Source organism: Adiantum capillus-veneris, chromosome 6 (genome assembly GCF_014529385.1).
Source record: "Adiantum capillus-veneris isolate H3 chromosome 6, ASM1452938v2, whole genome shotgun sequence".
Lineage (NCBI taxonomy): Eukaryota > Viridiplantae > Streptophyta > Polypodiopsida > Polypodiales > Pteridaceae > Adiantum > Adiantum capillus-veneris.
In genome coordinates this window covers 102,510,393-102,533,922 of record NC_140936.1, presented here as the reverse complement: position 1 = coordinate 102,533,922, position 23,530 = coordinate 102,510,393, and the positions used below count along the sequence as shown (strand labels likewise).

General features: G+C 44.1%; 1 protein-coding gene across 2 annotated transcripts; it reads right to left on the bottom strand.

Moving 5' to 3' along the window:
• Positions 1–2,738: 2,738 nt before the first annotated feature.
• Positions 2,739–7,488, bottom strand: LOC147455996 (uncharacterized). 2 transcript variants are annotated; one of them, XM_086514587.1, is made up of 3 exons: positions 7,010–7,488; positions 6,856–6,952; positions 2,739–6,753 (listed from the first exon to the last, which is right to left on the bottom strand). In XM_086514587.1, exon 3 carries the CDS (start codon positions 6,708–6,710, stop codon positions 4,125–4,127), a length of 2,586 nt encoding a protein of 861 aa, XP_086370713.1. In that variant the 5' UTR covers positions 6,711–6,753; positions 6,856–6,952; positions 7,010–7,488; the 3' UTR covers positions 2,739–4,124. The 2 variants fall into 2 exon arrangements, with proteins under 2 accessions (XP_086370713.1, XP_086370714.1); XM_086514588.1 differs by having other exon boundaries at positions 6,856–6,928; positions 7,010–7,067.
• Between the last annotated feature and the right edge of the window lie 16,042 nt (positions 7,489–23,530).

The window sequence follows — 23,530 nt, the reverse complement described above, 5'->3', positions numbered from 1 at the left end:
CGAAGAGCTTCCTCAATGTCCGCCATTGTAAGGAGCCGTAGTGGGAGAGGGAAGAGAGAGAGTGAAATGAAATGAAATGCTATATGACGCGTCTTCCAAAGGGCTATGGGACCAAACTAATACAATCCTTATGAATCTAATACAATGTCTGGGTGTAAAATTAAAATGAAATATAGTGAAGCACTTTTTAAAAAAAACTAAAACTAAAAGGTCGAAATTGTCAAAGTAAAATGATCATCATCGCCGTCGTGCCGAAGATGCCAGCAGTGGCCGTTGTCTGCGAAAGTATTGCAGTCATCCCTGAAGAGCTTCGTTGATGTCTGTCTCTGTAGGTAGTGCTTCGACATTGTTCGCCTCTGTAGGTAGCCATGCCGTCGCTGAAAAGCTTTTGTCAATGTCCGTCTCTGAAGACAGTCCTATTGGAGAGAGAGAGAGAGAGAGAGAGAGAGAGAGAGAGAGAGAGAGAGAGAGATGGGGGTCCGTCACAGCACGAGACAGAGGGAGGACAGCTGCAAAGAGCGAGAGAGAGAGAGAGAGAGAGAGAGAGAGAGAGAGAGATCTCGGTCGTTCTTGAAGAATCCAATCTTCCAGGTCTTTTGCACCCATTTTCAAATCTTTCCTGCCATGCCACTGATCGTCAGGCACTCCTTGAATAAGTGAGGAGGGTCCTCTCTGGCTGTTCTGCATTGTGAGCATCTATCAGAACCAATACCTCTGGCTTGAATCTTCCAACTTGTTAGCAAAAAAGGAAATCTTTGTGATCATGAAATTGCTTCCTCTTTTCCAAGAAGCAATTAATTGATGGATTAGCAATCATAAACACGTGAGAAAAGAAGAATTTACAACTTTTATTTAGACGAATGTGTGTTCCATCCTATGGACGGAGAGAGAGAGAGAGAGAGAGAGAGAGAGAGAGAGAGAGAGAGACCTTTTTCTTGGCACCCAATCCACTCCTAACTCCCCACACCTATGCCTCCCTCTCTCTCTTTCTTTGACTTAGCTTCCACTCCCCCCTCCAATCCCTCTCCGTTTTCCACATGGCAAGGGCCTCGACACTTGTGAAAATTTTGATTTGTTTACAGAAGAGAGACAATATATGAGTATTTCTACAATGTTTGTGGCTAGTTTGTGGCTTTTAGTGATTTTAGAGAAACATATTTGCAAGCAATACTTTTTTAAAGCGTGGAGTCACTTTTGTGGATGAAGCCGGTATAGTTGTTCAAGATTTGCTTTTCAAAATTGGACACAATGGGATGTCCAAGTTTTCCTATATGCCAAGAGTATCTCATTGATCTAACATGTTTTGAGTTCAATTGAACAACGGCACACTTGTCTTTTCTTTTCTTTTTTTTTTGCAAGATGGGAGCCTTCCTTCTAGCTCACACCTAGAAGATGGATTCCTTACACCCAGGCAAAGGCTTTTGTCACTTTTTTCACCTACTCCCCTTTTGGCATTACCTCGGGAGATAGGCTTATTCCACTTCCTTAGGTCAGTGCCTTGGAAGACCCTTACACTATGCACGATTAGCTTCATACCGCAGACCGTTTGTCTCGGGGAGGGTGTGAGTGACCAAGAATTCCCTAGTGGGGACCCAAGGATGCAAGGCCTTCCAATTAGCTCACACCTAAAAGGTAGCATATCGCTCACCGCATTGAACCGCCTTTGCAACTTGCTGCGTTCTCGTGAAGGGAATGTCAATGCACATCGAAGGGAGTCGGCTCACAAACAACAACACACTCAAAAAATGAGTGTCCAATCACTTTTGGGGTTGAGGCCAATATACTCTAATTACGCAAACCCGTATATGAATGAAACCTTCCAGAAGTCACCATTCACAACATCAGACCACATTTGATTATTGCTTTTAACAAAACATCAATGTCTCAATTGCCACTCTCTCTCTAAATCTACCAAATAAAAATGACACAAACTTAGCCAAAACCACCTACACAAGAAACTAGCCAGAACCCAGCAACATGGTATCTAACAAGTGCTTTTAACACCTGCTGGGCTTACAAAAATGCACAGCAAGCACACCAAGGACCATCTGAGGTTTTTGTTTTTTCTGACCAACAAAAGATAATGATTTACTTAGAAAAAATTCAGGTGTTTTATTTATCGTGATCACAAGACCGGCTATAATTGCAAAACCTCTTGCTAGATTTTGAGCTGGCCATGAAGAAAACCTTTTAAGTTTCACAATTTTGTGTGTAAAATTTGGCAAATCTTTCAACTTTTGATCTAAAACTCAGAAGTGGAGTCCTTTTTTCTGGAGTTAGAAAAACGGTTTTGGCTGGATGCATGTCAACCCTTACTAGGTGAATAAAACACAATACCACTATCCAACATAAATAAACTTTCCAGGACATCAATCTGTCTTCATACAAAACACAGTCATAATGAATATAACATCTGGGCACACAAAAACCAACGGCTCAAAGGCCCTCACCTTTACCGCTGGACCAACTCCCTTTGGACTGTGTGTTTGTTCCAACAACGCGCACCCAAGGACACAGACAAACAAGGATGTGCATCAAGGCTTGGGAAAAGATATGTTCATTTTTATCACCGTTTCAAGTTGGGATGAGAAGGAACTAAATCCATCTCACATTATAGCTATAGATTTGAATGCACGTAATGGCAGTTTCCTTCTCAAATCTCAATGTGAATGATTTGACACCGGCTCAATCATTAGTTTTCAGGAGCCTTGATGTATTTATGAATATGATATTGTAGATTCCAGAAACAAAGTCACTTGAAGGAGTTCTAGCCAGTGCTTCTTAATCCATATGTGCACGCACGTTCACATAACTCAGCTGGAGCTACAATCGTATGAGCGGGATCACGGAAGTTCCCAAGATAATAATTAGAAGGCACAAAGAGCTGACCATTCACTGACACAAAACAACTCTTTAAAAAATTTTGAGGGTAAAACCCACTAGACTCCAAAGACTCAGAGCAACCGTGTGTGGCACACGTATGCGAATACAACAAAATTGTCTTAGCATTCAAAACCATCACCATTAAAAGTCAAAATAAACCCCCAACTCTGCACCATTCTGAGCAGCTTTTCCTTCTATGTCCATTCCCACTTTTTTCTACATCCATCAAAGTCCAGGGTCGGCAGGCGAGCTGTCTGAGCCGTACATCTGCTTCCGATTATAAGGTGTAATTTCAGGCTGCATGCTGCCAATGCTTGCCAACTCAGCAGCCTGAACACGTAGAAGCCAGGACACACTGCAGCCTCTGTCTTGCTAACAGATCAGCCCACAGAAGGCTGTACTGCTGACAAATCAGCAGGCGGAATGTTGGAAGTGACATGCCTGAATTTTTCTGCGATCATTGCATGCCATGTCTGCAGCCAGAATTCTCTGCAGGACGGGGCAATCATCGCATGCCAAGTCAGCGGCTGGAATTGTCACCTGCAACCTTCGTCTTGAGCTATCACACTGTCAGCATTGTCACCTACACTGTTGACGGCCCCCCTCCCCTGGACTTTTGACGGTCGGGAATGGTCACTTCAGGACCATTCCCTACCCCATCCATGCCCACATGAATAACACACTCAGCTTTTCCTTCTGCATCCATGCCCACGTTTTTCTACATCCATGCACACGTTGCACGTGACTTTTCAGTAGTGCACCCCTCGAGTCTGAGAATAACTATTTTGCTGCTCATCCCCATACACCAAGAAGACTTTCATGCATGATAGACCCCCAACTCATAGCACATATGGCAAGAGAGAGACTGGCTTAAAGCAAGAAGCGCAGTAATTTTCAGCAAATGATCCCCAGGATGATTCGCAATGACATTTCAAAAATGTTGGAAAGCATACATCCATTTTGCCAGTTTGAGATGTGTGAGTTCTTTGTGGGCCGCTCAACGCATATCTGGGCAGCTCTGCCATGCTGCAACAGCTGTACAAGATCGGTATTCCCAGTAAAAAGACAAGCAGGCGAAGCCCACAAACAAAAGGCTCCAAGCACATACAACAAGGGATTTTACTGTTACATCACAAGGCAAAAATTGTATTTACAGTTTCAGAAACAGGGATACGCCCTGCAGGACCCGCACCAAAACCAGGAAAAGGTCATCAACCACCTCAAAGGCTCTTCAGTGGGCTCTAATGCGTGATCGAAAGCTCCTTTCCTGCTTTGTAAACTTCCCAGCCCATCAGATGACTCTCCATAGTCCCACAAAAAGGCTGCATTGAGGCAGGAACATCAATAAAAGGAAGTAATACTTCCTCCCGCCCTTGCCCACCAGCAGGCCCGCGTACCAATGAAGGAGTGACCCCATTCTGATCATGCTCAAAAGAGAACTCAGGTGAGGCAGACTTCCTTGCATCATCAAGGCCGTTGACAGAGCCAGAACCTGATTCTGGTTCGGACATATCATCATCAAAGCCATTCCCTTGTGCAGGTAATACCGTTGCAGTATCACCATCTTTCTTACTCCTCCTCGAGCTTCTTGTCGATGCCGTTCCCCCCTCCTCAAAGTCCTCTTCCTCTCTTTCGCCATGCAGATAAAGCCAGAGCTTCTTGTCTTGATCATATCGAACACAAGGGTCCCTTTCATAGTGCAGCCGGTCCAGAGCACCGCTCACCACTTGACTCAGCTGCACATCTGACACATCTTCAATAAATTGCGAGTCTCTGAGGAGAATGCACACATCTGCCCGTGTACCAATTCCCTGAGGCAGTCTGGCAGCAGCATCCCTCACAAGACAAAGAATCGTAATATGAGAGGGCCGGTCTGATCGCAACATAAAGTGATCTCTTGCTTTGGCTCTTGATTTTCCACCTAATTTTCTCAGCGGTGCAACAGCAGATTTTTGCCCATCTGCCGTTGTATAGCGAAATGCTATCTCCAAAGTAGAATAGCGCACTCGCTCTTCCTTTCGAAACAGGGCCCTCATTTCATAAGAGCTGGGAAGGAGAGTTGTAGAACCCTTCTGAGCTCTCAACTCTCTAAATCTCTCTTTCTCATCGGGAAAAACTGGGAATGCTGGCAATGGAATTTGCCTAAGTTGCCATAGCTGCTGTAAAGTCTTCTCTATATTTTTGAGCCATTTTTCAAAGATGTCAAGTAGCTCATTGAGAGTTTCTGCAGAAATACTCCATACCTCTGACATTGCTTGCAAATCAGCCTCTGTAAAAGTACAGAAGTCGCCAGACAAAGTTCCAATCCACGACCAGTACCTCCTGGCCTTATCATAGGAAACAAGTGGCTTGAAATCATCCATGGCAGGTGCCTTTGATGTCAAAGCAAGAACTTTCAATGCACCTCGAACTAAACAGTCCAAGGGAAACTGCGCCGACAAAACCCGTATGTCTCCTGGACAAGCTTCAACTCTTGCAACTATCTCACTGAATGTCAAGCACCCAACCCCATCAGGTATCATATCATCAAAAAACGAAGCCCTTACTGCAGAGAGAAAGTGCAAGGTCGAAAACGTGAAACCAGGCGTCAAGGGTGGAACAAAAGTGGATTGAGCACTTTTCATCAGTTTAATGACACGACTCTGAGACCGGCCTCGCTGGTCAATTGATGAGATACGCTTATCAAGCTCCTTTTTGTCAACATTGGGATGTATACCAGCACTTGAGTTCCTCACCATCATTTCTGACGCATTGAGACCAGAATCCCTATATCCACCATTCTGGACCTTTGATAAATATGCATTCTCATATTCCCAGGAAACTATAGCCCTGAACTCCTTACCATTGCCTTTCATGTGTTTCCGCTTTCTACTTCTGCGTTCAAAACTTTCCTGAGATGTAGACTTTTGCTTCACATGTGACCCCCCTGATAAGGCATTATCCCTGAGACTCAAATTCATCTTGTGAATGGAGCTTGTCTCTGCTTGATCTGCTATTTGATTTTGAACCCTTTCAAAATTAATAGGAGTTGTTTGAGTAATAGTGCAATCAAAAACTTGATCGGACTCCAAGTCAGAATGCACAGCTAATTCTTCATTAATGCCCCGGTCTGCAGATATCAATGAGCCAGCATTTGAAGTCCCAACAGGTCTAGTTGTGCATTCTGTCTGGCCTCTATCTTCACAAGCTTTTCGTCCCTTCATGCGGGCAGCTTCAGATGATTTCCATCCATTCCATGAGCTGAGCTTTTCTTCAAGGTTAGCATCTGGATCACTCATCCAGAGCTCCCGCATTTCTGTAAGGGAGTTCACCATCCCATTGTGATAACAACGCAAATCATGATAATATTCTCTCCTCTGTAATGCTGTAAGAGTTTGGTGAGTCCTCACTACAGTAGGATTGCATAAACCACCTGTCAGCTGTTGCCATAAATGCTCCATAGGGCTTCCAAAATACATATTATGCGCACTAAAAACCTCCCCCAAAGTCTTTTGAAATGACCCAAGTTCCATAACCGGGAGATACGCAGAAAGTTGTTGCCTCTCTTTCTCTGAGAGACACTCATTCCACGACTGCAGGGAGAGGATATCACCCAGATTCGACAACTCAAAAAGCTCCTGAGGCAACTGACAAGTACTTTCCCCAACCTGGTAATGGTCTGATGCATCCTTTGTAATGCAGGGAAGAACTCCAACCTCGTTAATCTTATCACTACTTTTCCTGACTTTGTGCTTCTGCACCACCACTTCCTCATCATCACTGGATGAACTTGATGGTGCCTGGCTGAGTGCCCTAGCAACACGCACACCTGCACGAAAGATGCCCATCGCAATAACAGGCAGAGGATTCGCAATGCAGCAACCTTTCAACCTGCAAAAACTACCTATAGATTACAGTCTATTCTGTGCGCTAATTACCCGTGAATTATTGAAAAATAGAATCAGGACAAGCTTCTGAGGGGAGGACAAGGACCTGTACTGGAAGCCAGCCACACACCAGAATCTCCCTTCTTCAAAATCAAGGATCTGTGTAGGAAACCTCCCGGCTATGGCATCGACAGACACAAAATCTTAAAGAAACAATGCTATGGCGGCAGCGTAAAATTAGCGTTTCTTTGATTCCATACCTGAGACCCCTGTGCAAAATCCGATGCAGATGCTGCTGGCGAGAGAAGAAAGGCTCGATGTTCTTCTTCAACGCGACAGAGGCGTCGAAAAGCCACGAAGTCGAAAGCAACTGACAGACCAACGCAGAGCGGAGAACGGTGACGGAGACGGAGGGAAGGGAAATAGGAGAAGGAGCAGAAAGAGCAGAGATAGAAGGAAGGGGCGGGCAAGGCGATGATGGTGAAGAAGAAGCGAAAGCGCGAAGTGGGCAATGACGATGATGATCAAGAGAGAGAAAGGAGAAGGTGAAGAAGGTCCGAAGGCCGTGGTCGCCATGGTTTTTTTGGAAACCGTTTGATGAGCCGATACCCTAAGCAAAGGGTAGAGAGAGAGAGCGACGAGAGGAGAGATCGAGGGGCGAAGAGCTTCTTCCTGCAGACGCTGGCGGGGGACACTGCTTCAGAACAAGTAAATATTCTTAAGGCCCTTCCACCCCTCATGACTAATTGACACCACTTCTATTGACACCACTTCTCTCAGGTGGGATCTACGATCTCCAAGTGATCACCATGTGATCACAATTAAAGTGAACACCAAGTAAATTTGATGTGAACATCAAGTGACCGCCAAGTGATCCCCATGTGAATCCCAATCGACATGTGATCACCTTGTGACCCCACCCATTACCAAGTGATTATAGTGTGACCCCGACTATCCCAAAGTGATTGCAGTGTGACCCCGTCCATCCCAAAGTGATCTCCAAGTGACCACCATGTGATCTCCACCCCGTCATTTTTGCTATATGATTCTATTCTATGTACACACCTCCATTTCAAGTGGCGCGCGATAGCTTAATGGGAGAGTTGTGGCCTCTGGTTGCGTAGGTGGTGGGTTCGAGTTGCAGGGGCTCAACCAGCCAGAATCCTTTTATTCTTGAGAATAAATGGATGGTTCACATCGTTCGAAGATGCTGGACCGTAGATCCCACCTGACAAAGTGGTGTCAAATAGTCCCGTGGCCTTCTACCTATACTATGTCATGCCAGCACATCCCTCCCCTTTAAGTGCCACGAGGTGCAAACCATGGGATCGACTGCTTATATTCAAACTAGTGTGGCCAGCGGCCTTCGGCCACCTCTCTCTCTCTCTCTCTCTCTCTCTCTCTCTCTCTCTCTCTTTCCCCTTGCGCACGCACTGTCCTGACTGTTGCCGGAGATGTAGGGCCACACTGTCGGATGAAGTAAATTGCACCACGTGAACCCTTGAATGTCTCTCTGCTTAATATATAGAATAGATTGGGGGCCCTACTAAATCTCGACCATTGACATGTAAAAACTAGTTTTGGAATTTGGAAAAAATAATATCCGGGTGAAAGGCTTAATCTCGGGATGCCCCACTACCTTGCACCCACTATTTGAACCCTCACCAGCAGGGTGACAACTTATAAGTCCCATGTCTGTATCTTGCTTGAGATGCAGTTAAACATTGATTTTTCGAGATTCTAGAAAAACTAATCTTGAGATCCCAAGAAGATCCTAAGATTAGTTTGTACGGATTGATGACCGAGATTCAATGGTAGCCCTGATTTGAATATGGGCCATTGATCCCATGGTTTGCACCCCGTGGCACATATAAACAAGGAGAAGCACATCCCCATGAGATGGACCTTCTAGGCAGGCCATCTGATGCACCTTGAGTTTAATCGATCAATTCAATGCAAAATATAAGACATACATTCAAAGCTTGCACACATGTTAATGAAATAAGTCGTTGCGGCATGTAGAAACTGACGTGGTTCAAATATTCTTACTGCTAGAGCTAGCTCGCATTAGTAGGGCGCAGGACATAGTTAGTCATGGTGTCTCCCTTTTTCTTGCAGAAATTGTAGATTGCTTGCAGCAGCCCACTGTTTTCTTAATGTCTACCCTCACTGTGGAGTCATCATGTGCGGGAAACCCTTCAAGCAATAGCTCGAGCAAAGTTCAGAACCTCTCTCTCCTTCATTCCTGTAATTGCATGTGCGTAGACTTTTAGGCCCAATCCAAATGTCATTGCACCATAATGCCAAGCCTTCCAATTTCGAAGTTATGTGTCAAAAGTTCTAACCACTATGCCAGCACAAGCACACGGGAACCACAACAATATTGTTGTGTCGAGGTGCAAGTTAATTCGAGCTTGTAAATGCACGACGGAGGACCTACAGCTAGATTTACCCATGTAGTCCTATCTATCCTTGGCCATGGATCTCTCCATCGTGTTGGTGGTCGGTGCTTAAGAACAAGAAGTTATCTACGAACAAGAAACGGCTACTAGTAACAAAAGGCTCACCAAGGTGTGGGTCGAGGCTTAAGCCGTTGGTGTCCCTATGTAGAAGGTTATGACTATTAGAAGAGTGGCCGGTAGCAAAATGGTGGGAGTAAAAAGTGCTACCACCTTTGCACATAGACCTACAATTCACATGCCAACCAAGCAAGTGGCTACCATGTTGCTCATTGCATCTCTCTCTCTCTCTCTCTCTCTCTCTCTCTCTCTCTCTCTCTCTCTCTCTCTCTCTCTCTCTATGTGTGTGTGTGTGTGTGTGTGTGTGTGGCTTTCAATGAAGGGAGCCAAGGACATCAACTTAACACAAGTATAGAACAAAGATTCTTTAAAAAAAGATACTTCCGGAAGTGTTTTTGTGGGGTACAGTGACGATGGCGAATGGAAGATTTTACCAATAGCAAGGCAGCGCTAGGTGTAATGGAATTGGCCTATTTAACTTGAGAGTAGCAGAAATTAATGAAAGTACTTTTGAAAAATGACTTTGTGAGCATAGCGGGTGAACATAGTTGAAGATAGCAACATAATCATAGCAATTAGTTAACTTGGCATGAACAATACTTTTGCAAGAGAGATAATTTAGAGAACATGACAACAGTTGAGGACCGGATTTATGTGGAGCCGGTCCCCCCTCCAATAGGCATTTGTATTATGATTTCTCCCATTAAGAGAGACTTGTTACAATACAATCTTTGTGTTCCTTGTGACCTAGGTGATGCAATGAAGATGGAAAGCTTCATGCATCACAAACATAACATAAACTTGAAGAAAGCTTTAACTATCCCAAGCCTCAGTCCCAAGACCTCAAACACCTTCGAAGGTGGAGAGAGCTAGCAGGGAATGAGGGTAGGGAAGAGGAAGAAGAAACATTTCGTAGGAGAAAGAATTAGTTCCTCACTTATCATAACTCTTGTTGCTAGCATACATAATAGCATAGTAATGAAGAAGAAGAAGATGGCAAGCTTAAGCATTGAAGCATGGCTCTTGGTTGGATTTGCACTCCATATCCAAGAGTGTTGGTGTAGGCTCGCAACCTCTACTTGCTTGGAGAAGGAGAGGGAGCTCTTGCACTTTGCATAGCACACAATGAGAGTATTTGTGAGTGTGTGTGGGTGAGTATACCCCCTAAGCAACCCCCTAGCTTGCTTGGGTCGACCCCCCCTTGTAGCTCATGCTTGAAGCTCATTGGATCCCTCTAGGCCTAGCCAATCACAAGCAGGAGGCATTACAAGCAGCAAGGGTAGCCTTGAGACAAGTGTCCCCCTTTCCCCTTTGAGAGAGAGGGCTAGATAAATGCTAAATCAATTAATTAAATCTCCTAAATTATTATTGGACCCCTTGGGTGGCCAACCAATAGGCTTCAGGCACACCATGAGGGCAACATGAGGAGGAACTTGACAAGTGTCCCTTTTGCTTTCTTTGTACCATGCATGCCTTGTGTGAGTATGTGGGTGTTCTCTCTCATCCCCCCTCATGTAGGGCTCGCCCCCTCCTTGTAGGGATTGAATCTTTGACTTTTTGACACCTCAATCTCTCATGCATAGGCCCAGTTCCCACCACAAGCTTGGCTCATAAGCACTTTAAGTTTGGGCTGGGTTCTCACCTCAAGTGCAACCCTAGCATCTCAAGCATGTCAAGTACCTCAAGCATCTCAATAATTAAGCACCTCAAGCATCTCAAGCACCTCAATCATCAAGCACCTCAAGCACCTTAGTCATCAAGCATGACAAGCAGGACAAGCACCTCGAGCTGGGTCGAGTTCCCGCGCCTCAAGCTCAGCCCTAGCTTACCTAAGGTCAAAGGCCTTTTACACACATTATTGGAGGTCTTCAATGAAGCTAACCCTAAGGTCTTATGCTCCATTTGTTAGCCTTGCTCTTTGATAGACCATCTCTCATTTGGGCCCCTTTACCATTGGCCCCGTGTTGAGATAGATCTATAAGCACATGTCTATATCTTAACACTTGTTCCCGTTTATTCTCCCACATTAAGTGATCAATTTAATATGAGAAAATCATTTGGGTTGGTTAGATATTAAATATTAGATTTTATGACATTACCTCTCTCTTGAAATCATAGTCGTCCTCGACTATGAGGTAGAAGAGATAAAGCCTTAGTCATTAGTCAATTTTACTTAGCGGGTAGAGGATCCCTTTTTACCCTACGACATCTTTCCAAGATGGATGACTAATCCATTTGGTGCTTGGGAGACATAGCTGCGCAAGCATGTCTGCTCTTTAGTCCATTTCATTCTCCCAAAGTAGAGTGACAAATTTTACTTGGTGTTTGAGAGACGTCGTCATCACAAACATGATTCTAAGCATGCATACTAGTTAAATTTGTGCACAATTAAAAAGAGGACTAGTCTTATAAGACAAAAACATGAGTCATTTAAAAGAAATTTGTACATTTGCTTACTCTAATGTAGCATTGTAAGCATTGACAAGGTTCATACTATCCTTAAGCTGTATTCCTTGCATCCATCTAGCATCTTCAAAAGGATAATTATTGAACTTAATAAGATACCGTCGGATAATCTTACCATGTCATAGTACCTTGTCTTCATGCCGAAGAACAGCTTCGGGTTGTAGCACCTCTTCTTGGTCTTCAACTTCGGGAGGGTCTTCAATAATTGGTTCAATTGGTGGCTCTCCTTTGTAGGACTTAAGTAGGCTTACATGAAAGGCATTGTGTATGAGCCAATGGTTGGGCAACTTGAGTTGATAAGCCGTCTCATTGATGGGCTTCAAGATTTGGAAAGGACCATAGTATCTTTTTGCTAGTTTAGCATAATACTTTTGATGGCCCATAGGATTTTTGCCCGTCGTTTGCATTAATCGAGCCTTAGGAAACTTGAGTAAGACCCAATCATTTTCTTTGAACATTAAGGCTCTTCTGTGCTTATCAGCAAGCAACAGCTTTTTGCCTTTGTTGAGAGATGGATATAGCCTCCCTAATCTTTTGAAAAGATTCTTGTAGGTCACGGCTATACTCATCGGCGGGGCGAAGATCTTCCCATGTACTTTGAGTAGCAATGGACTTTTAGGTCTTCCCTCAATGATCTCAAAAGGTGCTTTTCCCGTAGAAGTATGTACAGTATTATTGTAGACATACTCTACAAGAGGTAAGTACTTTTCCCATTGTGAGTGTTGATCTACTTCGGTAACATAAGTCTTGAGTAGATCGAGTATCGTGAGATTGGCTATCTCACTTTGACCATCCGTTTGTGGGTGATAGGCCAAAGAGAAATTCAATCTTGTTCCTAGATTTTCAAAGAGACCTTTCCAGAAATTACTGGTCATTCTAGGATCTCTATCTAACACGATGGATGTGGGTAATCCATTGTGCTTGAAAATCTGAGATATGAAGAGAGTTTCCATTTGATGTGTCTTAATAGTCTTTTTGACAGGAATAAAATGTGCTTGCTTGCTAAGCCTGTAAACTATTGTCCATATTCTTGTATTCCCATGGATAGACTTGGGTAATCCAAAGATGAAATCCATGGATATACTCTCCCATGGTGAATTTGGAATAGGCAATGGCTGGAGTAATCCAGGTTGCTTTCCTCTATCATACTTGGTCTTTTGGCATACTACACATTTTGAAACATACTCTTGTATGTCGACTTTCATGGTAGGCCAATAGAAGTACGTCTCTACTCCACGGAGAGTAGGTTGAATACCTCTATGCCCCGCATATGGAGGAGCATGGGATTCATACATAACTTTCTCACGAAGGGCATGGGTAACACATAGCTTATTTCCGTGGAGAAGATAACCATCCTGCAAGGTGAATGGTTCCTCTTTCTTCCCCAAAGCAAGGGCTGACAATTATGTCTCTAAAGTCAGGGTCAGCAGCATACTCATCTATCATAGAGGATAGATCATTGTGAGTAGCTATAGACACCGCATTAACTTTGGGTCGTCGTGAAAGGAACTTGACAAGTGTCCCTTTTGCTTTCTTTGTACCATGCATGCCTTGTGTGAGTGTGTGGGTGTTCTCTCTCATCCCCCCTCATGTATGGCTCGGCCCCTCCTTGTAGGGATTGAATCTTTGACTTTTTGACACCTCAACCCCTCATGCATAGGCCCAGTTCCCACCACAAGCTTCGCTCATAAGCACTTTAAGCTTGGGCTGGGTTCTCACCTCAAGTGCAACCCTAGCATTCTCAAGCATGTCAGGCACCTCAAGCATCTCAAGCACCTCAATCATCAAGCACCTCAAGCACCTTAGTCATCAAGCATGACAAACAGGACAAGCACCTCGAGCTGGGTCGGGTTCTCGCGCCTCAAGCTCAGCCCTAGCTTACCTAAGGTCAAAGGCCTTTTACACACATTATTGGAGGTCTTCAATGAAGCTAACCCTAAGGTCTTATGCTCCATTTGTTAGACTTGCTCTTTGATAGACCATCTCTCATTTGGGCCCCTTTACCATTGGCCCCGTGTTGAGATAGATCTATAAGCACATGTCTATATCTTAACACTTGTTCCCGTTTATTCTCCCACATTAAGTGATCAATTTAATATGAGAAAATCATTTGGGTTGGTTAGATATTAGATATTAGATTTTATGACACTGGGGATCACAGAGCAGTCGATAGCGCACACACACACACTCACACACCCCCGGCTCGTCGAGAGCTCGTCTTGTGCTGTGGTGAGCAACGGGTTGTAGTGAATCGCTGACAGCAGGTCTGTGAGCATGAGCAGGTCGACATCAAGTTGCAAGGTCGCGAACAGGGTAGTAGCAAGGCAGTGCTAGGCATTGCAGAGCAGTCAGTAGCACACACACACACACACACTCACACACCCCCGGCTCGTCGAGAGCTCGTCCTCTACTGAAGCTCATCAGATTTGGTATCAACAACTTTTGCTTCATAATAATCACGATTATTTGTGCAATTTAGCCCCAACAAATAATCGTGGTTTTGCTCTCGCTACCCTCTCGATACCTTAGCTTTAGAAATAAACCCTTTTGGAAACTTTTGCCTTTGCATTCCTATCCTAAACGATTATTAACTTTTTGTGTAAAAAAGAGAGGAGGTCACTACACCCCTGCATTGGGAGGACCTACTTGGTTGATAGAGTCTTTGTGCCTTCAAAAATCCACGACACTTGCTAATGGAGCTCGACGTTCTGGCCGCAAATGAGGACATTGTAAAATTTTCATAGATGTTAGCGGCGGGGAAAAGGTCCGAAATGGAGCTAGTTGTGCCAATGGATGTAGGCGGTGGCTCAGTCTTGAGGCCGATGCATGACATGGAAATGTAAGGCCCTAGCTCGCCAAAGGTTTCAACCATGAAAGAGGTAAAAATTGTCCCGACTGAGAAAGTTCCCTCTGAGGAAACAAGAGGGAAAATGGGCTCAGCGCAAGGGTTCAAATTCGAGGTAAAAACCATCAAAGACGAGGTTCCTCAGGGTCCCATCTGTGCGAATGTAAATAAAGCGCCAAGTGCATCGGCTACTTGCAGGCCAGGTGTATCGTTTGCTAGCATACTCAAGGGGCCTAACTCTAGGGATTATGGAAAAGGCGCAGCAGAAGGGATGTCAAGTGAAGGAGATATCAAAAACCTGCAGAATGCAAAAGCTAGACTTCAACAAGAGCTCTTGGAAGTCAACAAAATGATTGAGGCCGGCTCTAACAACAACAAAAGAACTTGCTCCCATTCAGAATTCAGTGGGCTAGTAGAAGACAGGTTGGCAGATCGAGCCTTCTCTGCTTTAAAAAAGTCTTTGCCGCAGCAGGTGGAGGTTGCCGAGGCTATAACCGTAGCGATCCCACCAGCACTTATAAAAAAACAGCTAGCCAGACAAGCTAAGCTGACGCTTGTATTTGGGTTCAGTGGAAGAATCTCGAACAGGTTTGAGATGATCCAATGGCTTCAGGGCCCTCAAATTCTTGGTCATGGAGGAGCAGTTGAAAGTACTTCCTACTTAGCTAAAGGTTCTTGCTCAGTGGGATTCAAAGAGGCCTCCGATGTGGAAAAGATCCTTGACAAAGGGCCCCTAGTATTTAATAGGACTACGGTGTGTGTGGTGCCTTGGGAGCCAGTGTTCGACTCAACTGAATCTTTGCAAGCGTTTCATCCGGTCTGGGTTGAGTTTGTGGGACTGCCTAGCTGGCTATGGGATAATCTCAGGATGCTTGCTAGCAAATTGGGCACTCCCTTATTCATACCTAGCAAGAGAGGGTTTGGCAGAACCTCAAACAGGGTTTGTATAGGATGGGATGCGTCTAAAACTCCACCTAAAAGCATGGTTATCAATGTTGGAGCTGGGCTTGTTACCATTCCGCTAAACTTTGGAACATACTTTGGGGCATGTTTTAAATGCAACAACTTTGGTCACTTCGCCAAGGATTGCCACCTGAATTCTAATGGTAATGCAGCTCCGTCAGCACAGGCCCCCAATAAAATGGAATCGCCAATAAGAGGGTTGGAGAAGCAAGGAGACAATAACCAAGGGACAAATACAGGGAAGGATGAAGGAGAGATGGCATGTGAGAAAATGGATACGAAGATGCAGGAAAATTTGGTGGAGGAATCGATTCCCATACAACGAGCTTCTGAAGGTACATGCAATAATAATAGGATCATTACTCCCGTTGCTACCCCCAAATTTATGACAGTGACAATGGCAACAGCTGTCCAAGTCCCTGGTCTGAAAAGAGCCAAAAGAGTGAAGGTAGTGGGTGGCAAGAGACTCCAAAGTGCTGCAAGTCGTCAGAACACTAGAGGTAAAAGGATCTAATTCATCCTCCACCCCTTCGAAAGGAGGGGGGTTCAGTGTCCCTCTGCACAATCCATTTGCAGCACTGTAAGAAAAGAAATCCTCTGACTTGGAACCCCCGGATTCTCCTGAGACCAAGGAGAAGGGGGGGGGGGGAGGGGGGGAATGATTCGGATGCTGAAGAATTCGTTCCTTTATCCCAACGAACCCCATATTAATGATGGAGTCTCTCACTATCCAATCTTGGAACGTAAAGGGGTTGAAAACCCGTAAGAAGAGTACCCTATTCTAGGAGGAAATAAAAAAGGAGAAGACAGTCAACTTTTGGGCCATCCAGGAACACCACCTAGATGCCCATAGCAAGAGAAAGCAGGTGCTAGGAAAGAAACTGGTATTCTATAAAGAAAGAAATAACGGCTTCAGTGGCGTCCTCAGCATTGTGGACAGAGAATTGGAGCCGAAGTTGGTTCTTAACCACCCATCCGGAAGAATCCTGGGGATTAGAATCAGATGGGAAGGGCATCCCCTCACCATTGTGAATGTGTACGGCCCTTGCAATGCAAAAGATAGAGCTAAACTATGGATGCATCTCAGAGATACCCCTATATGAAGGGGAGTGGTTGTTGGTTGGAGACTTTAATATGGTGGAAAAGAGCAGGGATAGAACAGGATCCTCCAGTGTGTTGGCTGGCTCAGAAAGGTCTAAATGGCAAAGTTTGTGCAAAAAGTGGGCAATGATCGACTTATGGGAAGTTGGCCCATGGAACAGCACGCTTGGGTTCACCTACACAAGCCTCGAGTATGCCCGTACTGCCTCCAGACTGGACAGATGATATTGCTCGCACCAAGCTGACTGGATACCGATGTTGATGGAAGTGAAGGTGGTCCCAACAACAATCCTTTCGGATCACATTCCTCTGCACATACATTTTAAGAAGAATAAAGAGGAGGAGCAAGCCCCAAGAGGTGAGAAAAAAATGTTGGTAATAGGGGCACGCTTATTCAAAGACCCTCTTTTCAGGAATCTAACCAAGAAAGCACCGGGTAAGCTAAAAAAAGATGTCGACCTCAACAAACACAATGTGTGGGACCTCTTTGCTCGGAGCATCCAAAAAGCAATCAAAATCGTGGGCCCCCGAATCAAGAAAGCTAGGGAGGATCACCTTTTGCATCTTACAACGGAGGTACAATTGCTTACCTCTATAAAAGCCAATGGGCATGCCACTGAGGTCGAACACAAACGATGGCTTGAAGCCAAATCGAACCTTGCTAATGAGCAGTTAGAAGATATAAAAAGGTAGACTTCTCTCTAGCGAGAATTTTCTACAACTGGAAGCCTCCAATCAAGCTCAATTTTTTTGGGCTTTAAAAATCAAGAAGAGTTGGGGCCACGTCCGCTCGCTCGATGATGAGAAAGGGACAGTAGTTCATAACCAGGATGAGATGGCTGGTCTGATGCTGAGCTATCTTAGTCAAATCATTGGACGGCCAGAGACCCAGTCCCAAGAAGTGGAAGACACCAGAGGGACCTTACTATAGAGTGTCAAGAAGGAAATCCCCCACTCAGAAGCTAATTGCTTGGAACGGGCATTCTCCGAAGATGAATGTTCACTAGCATTGCAAGCCCTTGGCAAGGAAAAGTCCCCTGGTTGGGATGGGATGCGGTGGAATTCTATAGAGAATTTTGGGATGATCTCAAGGCCCCAATCACAAGATTGGCCAATAAAGCCATGGTTGAAGGGTCGTTGGAGGTAAGTGTAAAGAGAGGGCTTATCAAACCCATCCCAAAACAGATCTGTTGTTCTCAACTGAAACATTGGCACCCTATTACAATGATGTCGGTGGCCTACAAAATTATAGCTAAAGCGGTAGCCCTCAGACTAGCCCCCTTACTAACCAAGATCATCTCTCCCCATCAACATGGGTTCATAAAAGGAAGGTCCATTTACGATAACATCTTGGCAGCAATGGTGGGCATAGAATACGCAACTGTCACAAAGTAGGAGTGCATTCTGCTGCAGTTGGACGTGGACAAGGCCTATGACAGAATAACATGGACATATATAGAAGCCGTCATGGAAGCTCTAGGCTTTGGGCCGCGCCTCTGTCGGCTAGCTCGTGTAATGGGGGCTGGAAGTCAGTCAGAGCTCCTATTCAAAGATAGAATTGTGGGCTCCTTTGAGGTCAAAAGGTCTATTAAACAAGGATGCCCTCTGGCCCCCCTACTTTTTGCCATAGGATCACATCCTTTATTCATGACGCTCGAAGCTAGTGTTGAACGAGGGGAAGTGCAAGGCCTTGTTTTACCAGGAAATTGCCAACTCCTGACAAAACTTTTTGCAGACAATTCTCTCCTCTTCTTGAAGGCGTGCCCCCAGGTCATTAGAAAAGCTTTGGAGATTGTACAAATGTTCGCAGTAGCTTCGGGGTCCCATTGTAATATAGAAAAGTCAAGGATGATTTCCCTATTGAAAAATGACTCATTTGACCCCTCTGTCTGGTCGGGGGAGATTGTCACAAAAGGGAATATCTTTAGACATCTAGGAGCCCCTTGGGGGTGGATGTAACTCACAAGCAAAGATTCGAGTGGGTGCTTGAAAAAATCAAAACAAAAATGAGTAGGTGGGAGTATGCTCTTCTTCCATTCCAACTCGGATAAGAGTGATGAATGCCTTTATGGTTCCTTATATTGCGTTCACTAGCCCGCTTCTCAAGATGGCTAAGTGTCACTGGAAAGAGTCCTTAAAACCAGTAAAAATATTTTTATGGAAAAATAACACGAAATCTTCCAGGCCATGGCAATGGGCCCGTTGGGAATTAGTTGCTCGATCGGGGAATCAAGGAGGCCTCGGAATTCTCAACCCTGCGGCCCATGCAGAAGCTTATTGCACCAAATTTGTTGTTTCCTTGGCTAAACAGGATCAAGTTTGGCTGTCATGATCAGAGATATGATAGAAGTAGCTAAACTTGGCTCGAAGGGTGGAAAGTGGAGAGGGGTGGAGATTCATGACAAACTGTTAGCCCCGGCGTGGTCTACCTTAAGACTGGGGGGCAGTTCAGAAGAATTGGTAAGAAAATTCAATAGAGCAGCAGGAGTCTTAAAGTGGGGGGAAGAAGCCAGCTACTTCAAGATCTCCATCCTGCATTGGTCCCCCTGGCTCTCCAAAGTTGTAGATCTGCCACAAACTCCCTATTGGATTGAGACAGCCAATAAGCTGAATAATAAGGGTCTGAACCGGCTTGAGCACTTCTGGGACAATGGCAACAATAGTTGGAAAACCATTGACCTTATGGTTGCCCGATACCAACTTAATAGCTTGGAGGTCTTGCTTGTCCACAAAGTGATGAAGAGCTTGACAATCTAGTGATGCCAATCTGTGATTCGGAGTTGGACTGGAATGCTTGGAAATGGCCCGGAAGCAGTCTATTGTGGAAACCCCATACTAAAAGCATTTATCAGACAATGATGCAAAAGAAGAATTGGTCTAGACCCCTTAACAAGCTATGGAAAAAGCAATGGCCAGAGGAAAGGTGGGAGTATGTAATGGAGAACATTTGGAAGCCAAAGGTTCCGTAGTACATGAAGGTTTTCTTATGGAAGGGTGTTTGGGGTGCTTTACCGACGGGGGTGAAGATTCAGGAGAGAGGGGGATTGGGTCAGATTGATGCTTGGGGTGCAGGTTAGCTAGTGAAGATCTGGCCCACCTATTCACGGACTGCCCAGCTATAAAAGGCCTCGCAGGGAAAGTATGCAAGTGGGTTCAGAGAACATGGAAAATTAGTTTTTTCAAGACTGACCTATGCCTTGGAGGGAGAAATTCAGGTAGTCCTACACTCCTCGTCAGCACTTAGATCGTCAGATACTTCTTCTTTCATAATGTATGGCAGACAAGGAACCGCCGTGTTTTTGAAAGAGAATTTGAGGTGGCAAGCTTCACAGAAATTATATAAGAAAGCAAAGTACTAATATGGGCACTCGCGTGCAAGCAGCACTCGAAGGATCGGTCTAGGACTACTTGTGCCTTGTTGCCAGTAGATATAATGCCTAGGATGGGGGCAAATCTTGGCCATCGGTAAATAAAAGATATCAGAATGAGGCGGGGTGGTAGGGGTGGCTGCCCTGATAGCCATTGTAATTATGATCCGTGGATGTTGTCATGGCTTAACATGAACATGAAAAAACCTTGTAATTTTTTGGGCTGCTCAATATAATCCACTCACAATTGTGAGTTTTGCTATATAAAAGAAAAAAAGATACTTCCATTAGGTTGGTAGTTACAACAGAGTACTAATGGGGGCACTAGGCCCCCATTAGAGACCTAGTGCCCACCCTTTTGAGACATGAGTTGACTTTGTTGGACTCTTTACAAACTTGAATTTCCTATGAAGATTCTAAGTACTTGTATATGATTCGCCAGAGTTTGATCCGCTCAAAACCGTTGTTGCAGAAAGCCATTACAAGGTCTTTGATGTCTTTGCTTGCTTGCTTTGCTGAATGATTGTTGAATATGATGGGTTTGATTTGGGAGAGGATGACTTTGTGTGCCCATCCTATCGGTCTATTGCTGATTCTATGGATAAACTTAAGCACCTTCACTAGGACTATCAGCTTCATGCTTAAGAAGGATGTGCTTACTCCAATTGTACCTTCAAAAATAGTGGCACTGTTATCGATGGATAGGCAAGAGGGATAGATTGGGTTAGTAATGGTGAAATGTTTTGGGGCTCCATTGTTAATCCATAGGATGTCATCAAAGTACCAAAAAGGCAACCTGAGATGATGAATTTGAAGTCGGAGTTGGGGGTTTTTAGGCAAGAGTAGATGTAGTCATACTCTAGTGCATGAAGATAAAGATTACACCAAATTGGGGAACATGCAAGTCCCATAGGGATGCCATTGACTTGCCGATAAGTTTTTCGTTGCATTGAATGTACATATGATTTATCAAATAAGATAAGGTCCATTGCTTGGGATTTGGTAAAAGATAGGTGGTTCTTGTATGATTGATGTGACCATGTTCCACTACAAGACGCTAAAACTAGAATTTGAGTTGGTTATGTAGGCTTGAAGGATGAATTGCTTCATTATTTTTAAAGATAATTGCCCTTTTGCGAGGCAATTTGTGACAAAATTACATGCTACACACTCAAAAATGGATACAAGGGTATTTCGGCAATTTTTGAAATTTGAGGGGTATTTTGGGAATTTCCACCAATTAGAGGGGTAGTTTGGTAATTCTCCCTAACTTTTAGTAAGAGAGATCTACTTGCACTAGCATTGGCACTAGTGCACGTGGAAAGAGTTTTTTTTTTTGGGCCTTCCCTTTTCCTTTTGAGACCCAAGCCAAGGGATCTCTTTGGATTCCATCTAATTCAAACGTTGACTCTACCTACTGGATATGTCTCATAATCATATTTAGGTGTTGTAAAATATATTATTGAGTGTCCCTAAGTTTCAACAATAGATTGATAGCCTTGTGTGTGACACGAAGAGCTTTTGTTCAATTTTTGTTTAGTTTATACATTTGGAGAATATGCATCCAGACTGTAGATGCAAAAGGAACGGCAAAAGTAGCAATTAGGTGTGCCACTGCATGAAAGGCCATGAGGTGTGGCAGTACATGAGAGGGAATGATTTTCTTGGCTCAACAACAGGTTACAATAGAAGGCAAGGTTAATCACATTGCAAATAATGTGTAGAGGGGCTCACGTGTGCGGGGCTGGGGGGGATGGGGGGGGGGGTCTTCTCTCACCACATCCCCATAAAACTCCCAAGATAAAATTATGAGCTTCCTGCTACCATGGTTGAGTGCTCATTCTGATATTTATAGATATCAAAAACTTGAAAACCTTTGTGTCCTTGGTTGTAAACATTTGTGCTGATGGAATAGGTGCATACTCATGAGTCGTATCTACCCATTGAGATAGAAGAAAATTTAAATTCAAGAAACATAAACCAATTTCTTCTCCATGAAACCATCAATGGCACAAATTGGACACATTGCTCTAAATTTGAAAAGAGACACTAGGTATATATAACTGTAAGATTGAGGGAATTGCTATGAAGGAGTCTTCACCCTACCACACATAATATGGGCCCTTGGCCATCCATACTTAGAATTCCGATGTCCACACCTAGCAGTCGCCGGTCTTTGACCTGCTGACATAACTCATTAGCGTGTATGAAGTCCTTCACTTGTTGTGATTGCTGTCAGTAAGAAACCCCACCATAATGGTGATCAAGGTTGAAAACATGACATAAACATGTAGGGACAAAACTTAATCGCAACATGCTTTACATCATGATAAACAAATTCCAAACCAGAAAGATGATCTTTCCATTTGGGTTGCTACTTGCTAGCGTATGCTCATAGCGTATCGTTTAGCACCAGACATTATTACTTACCAATTGCCTATCCGTCTTGGGAAGAGTGGTAGTCTTATAATGAGTTGTTATCTACAAGCACCCATACCGAGACATCGACTCGTATGGTGGTTGGTAGATCCACAATAAATATCATAGAGATACTGCACCTATGGTGCAAAACGCTTAGTATTCTATCACCTTCATGAATTTGCATGCCACTCCAAGTAAGCCTTTACAAACACTAAAGCCCATAACACCTAGTGTGCATGCCTTTAGCAAAAACGTACTTGAACCTGCATTTTCATGACTTTAATTCCCAATGCATATGGTACATGTTATTCCCAATGCATATGGTACATGTTATTCTCATAACACTCCGATAACGGAAGGAAAAACAATGGGTAAATACTCCATTGTAATCTCTTGAAAGCCTTGCTAAATCATTGGACCATAATAGACTGTGAAAAATAATCACATCTAGGTACCAACCATGAAACATTTTCATGAACAGAGCATAGCCTTGCTATAAGTGTAAAAAACCATATGTCAATGTTGCTTACAATACTTGTAGCCTCAAAAAGTATGTACTTAGTACCCAACAATTTTTTGCCATTAGAATTGTTCCTGATACTATGTGCTCAAAATGGTCAAACAAACGGATGTGACCAGCACCTAGGGACTCTATTACGACACACTTTTAGGAAACAGGCGTCGTGTGCCAGTCCTAGAGACTCATATTCTCCACGTGAAATATGTCTCAGAAAATGATGTTGATAGCGGGAAAAGAGCAGCGCAATCGGGTGGCCTCTGTACTCGTGCACACTCCACAAACCACGCCTCATGCAAACAAGCAAAGAACAAAACAAAGGGGGCACCACCCTAAATTAAGAGGTTTAGGGACCTCACACATAGTGCACATAGGCAAGTGAGACTTCTGGCATTATGATGGTATCAAAACATATGGCAAAACACATAGAAACGAAGCTTAGGGACCTTATGTAGCATATATATACACAAGACATCAGCTTTAACAATACAACGGCATCTGATCATACATAACAAGGATATAGAGAAGCAAGCCAAGGATGGCATAATCCCTTGTAAAAAACAATCAACCCAGCAAGTAGG

Excerpts from the sequence above, each read along its gene's own strand:
- LOC147455996 (XM_086514587.1), bottom strand. The coding sequence starts at position 6,710 with ATGGGCATCTTTCGTGCAGGTGTGCGTGTTGCTAGGGCACTCAGCCAG.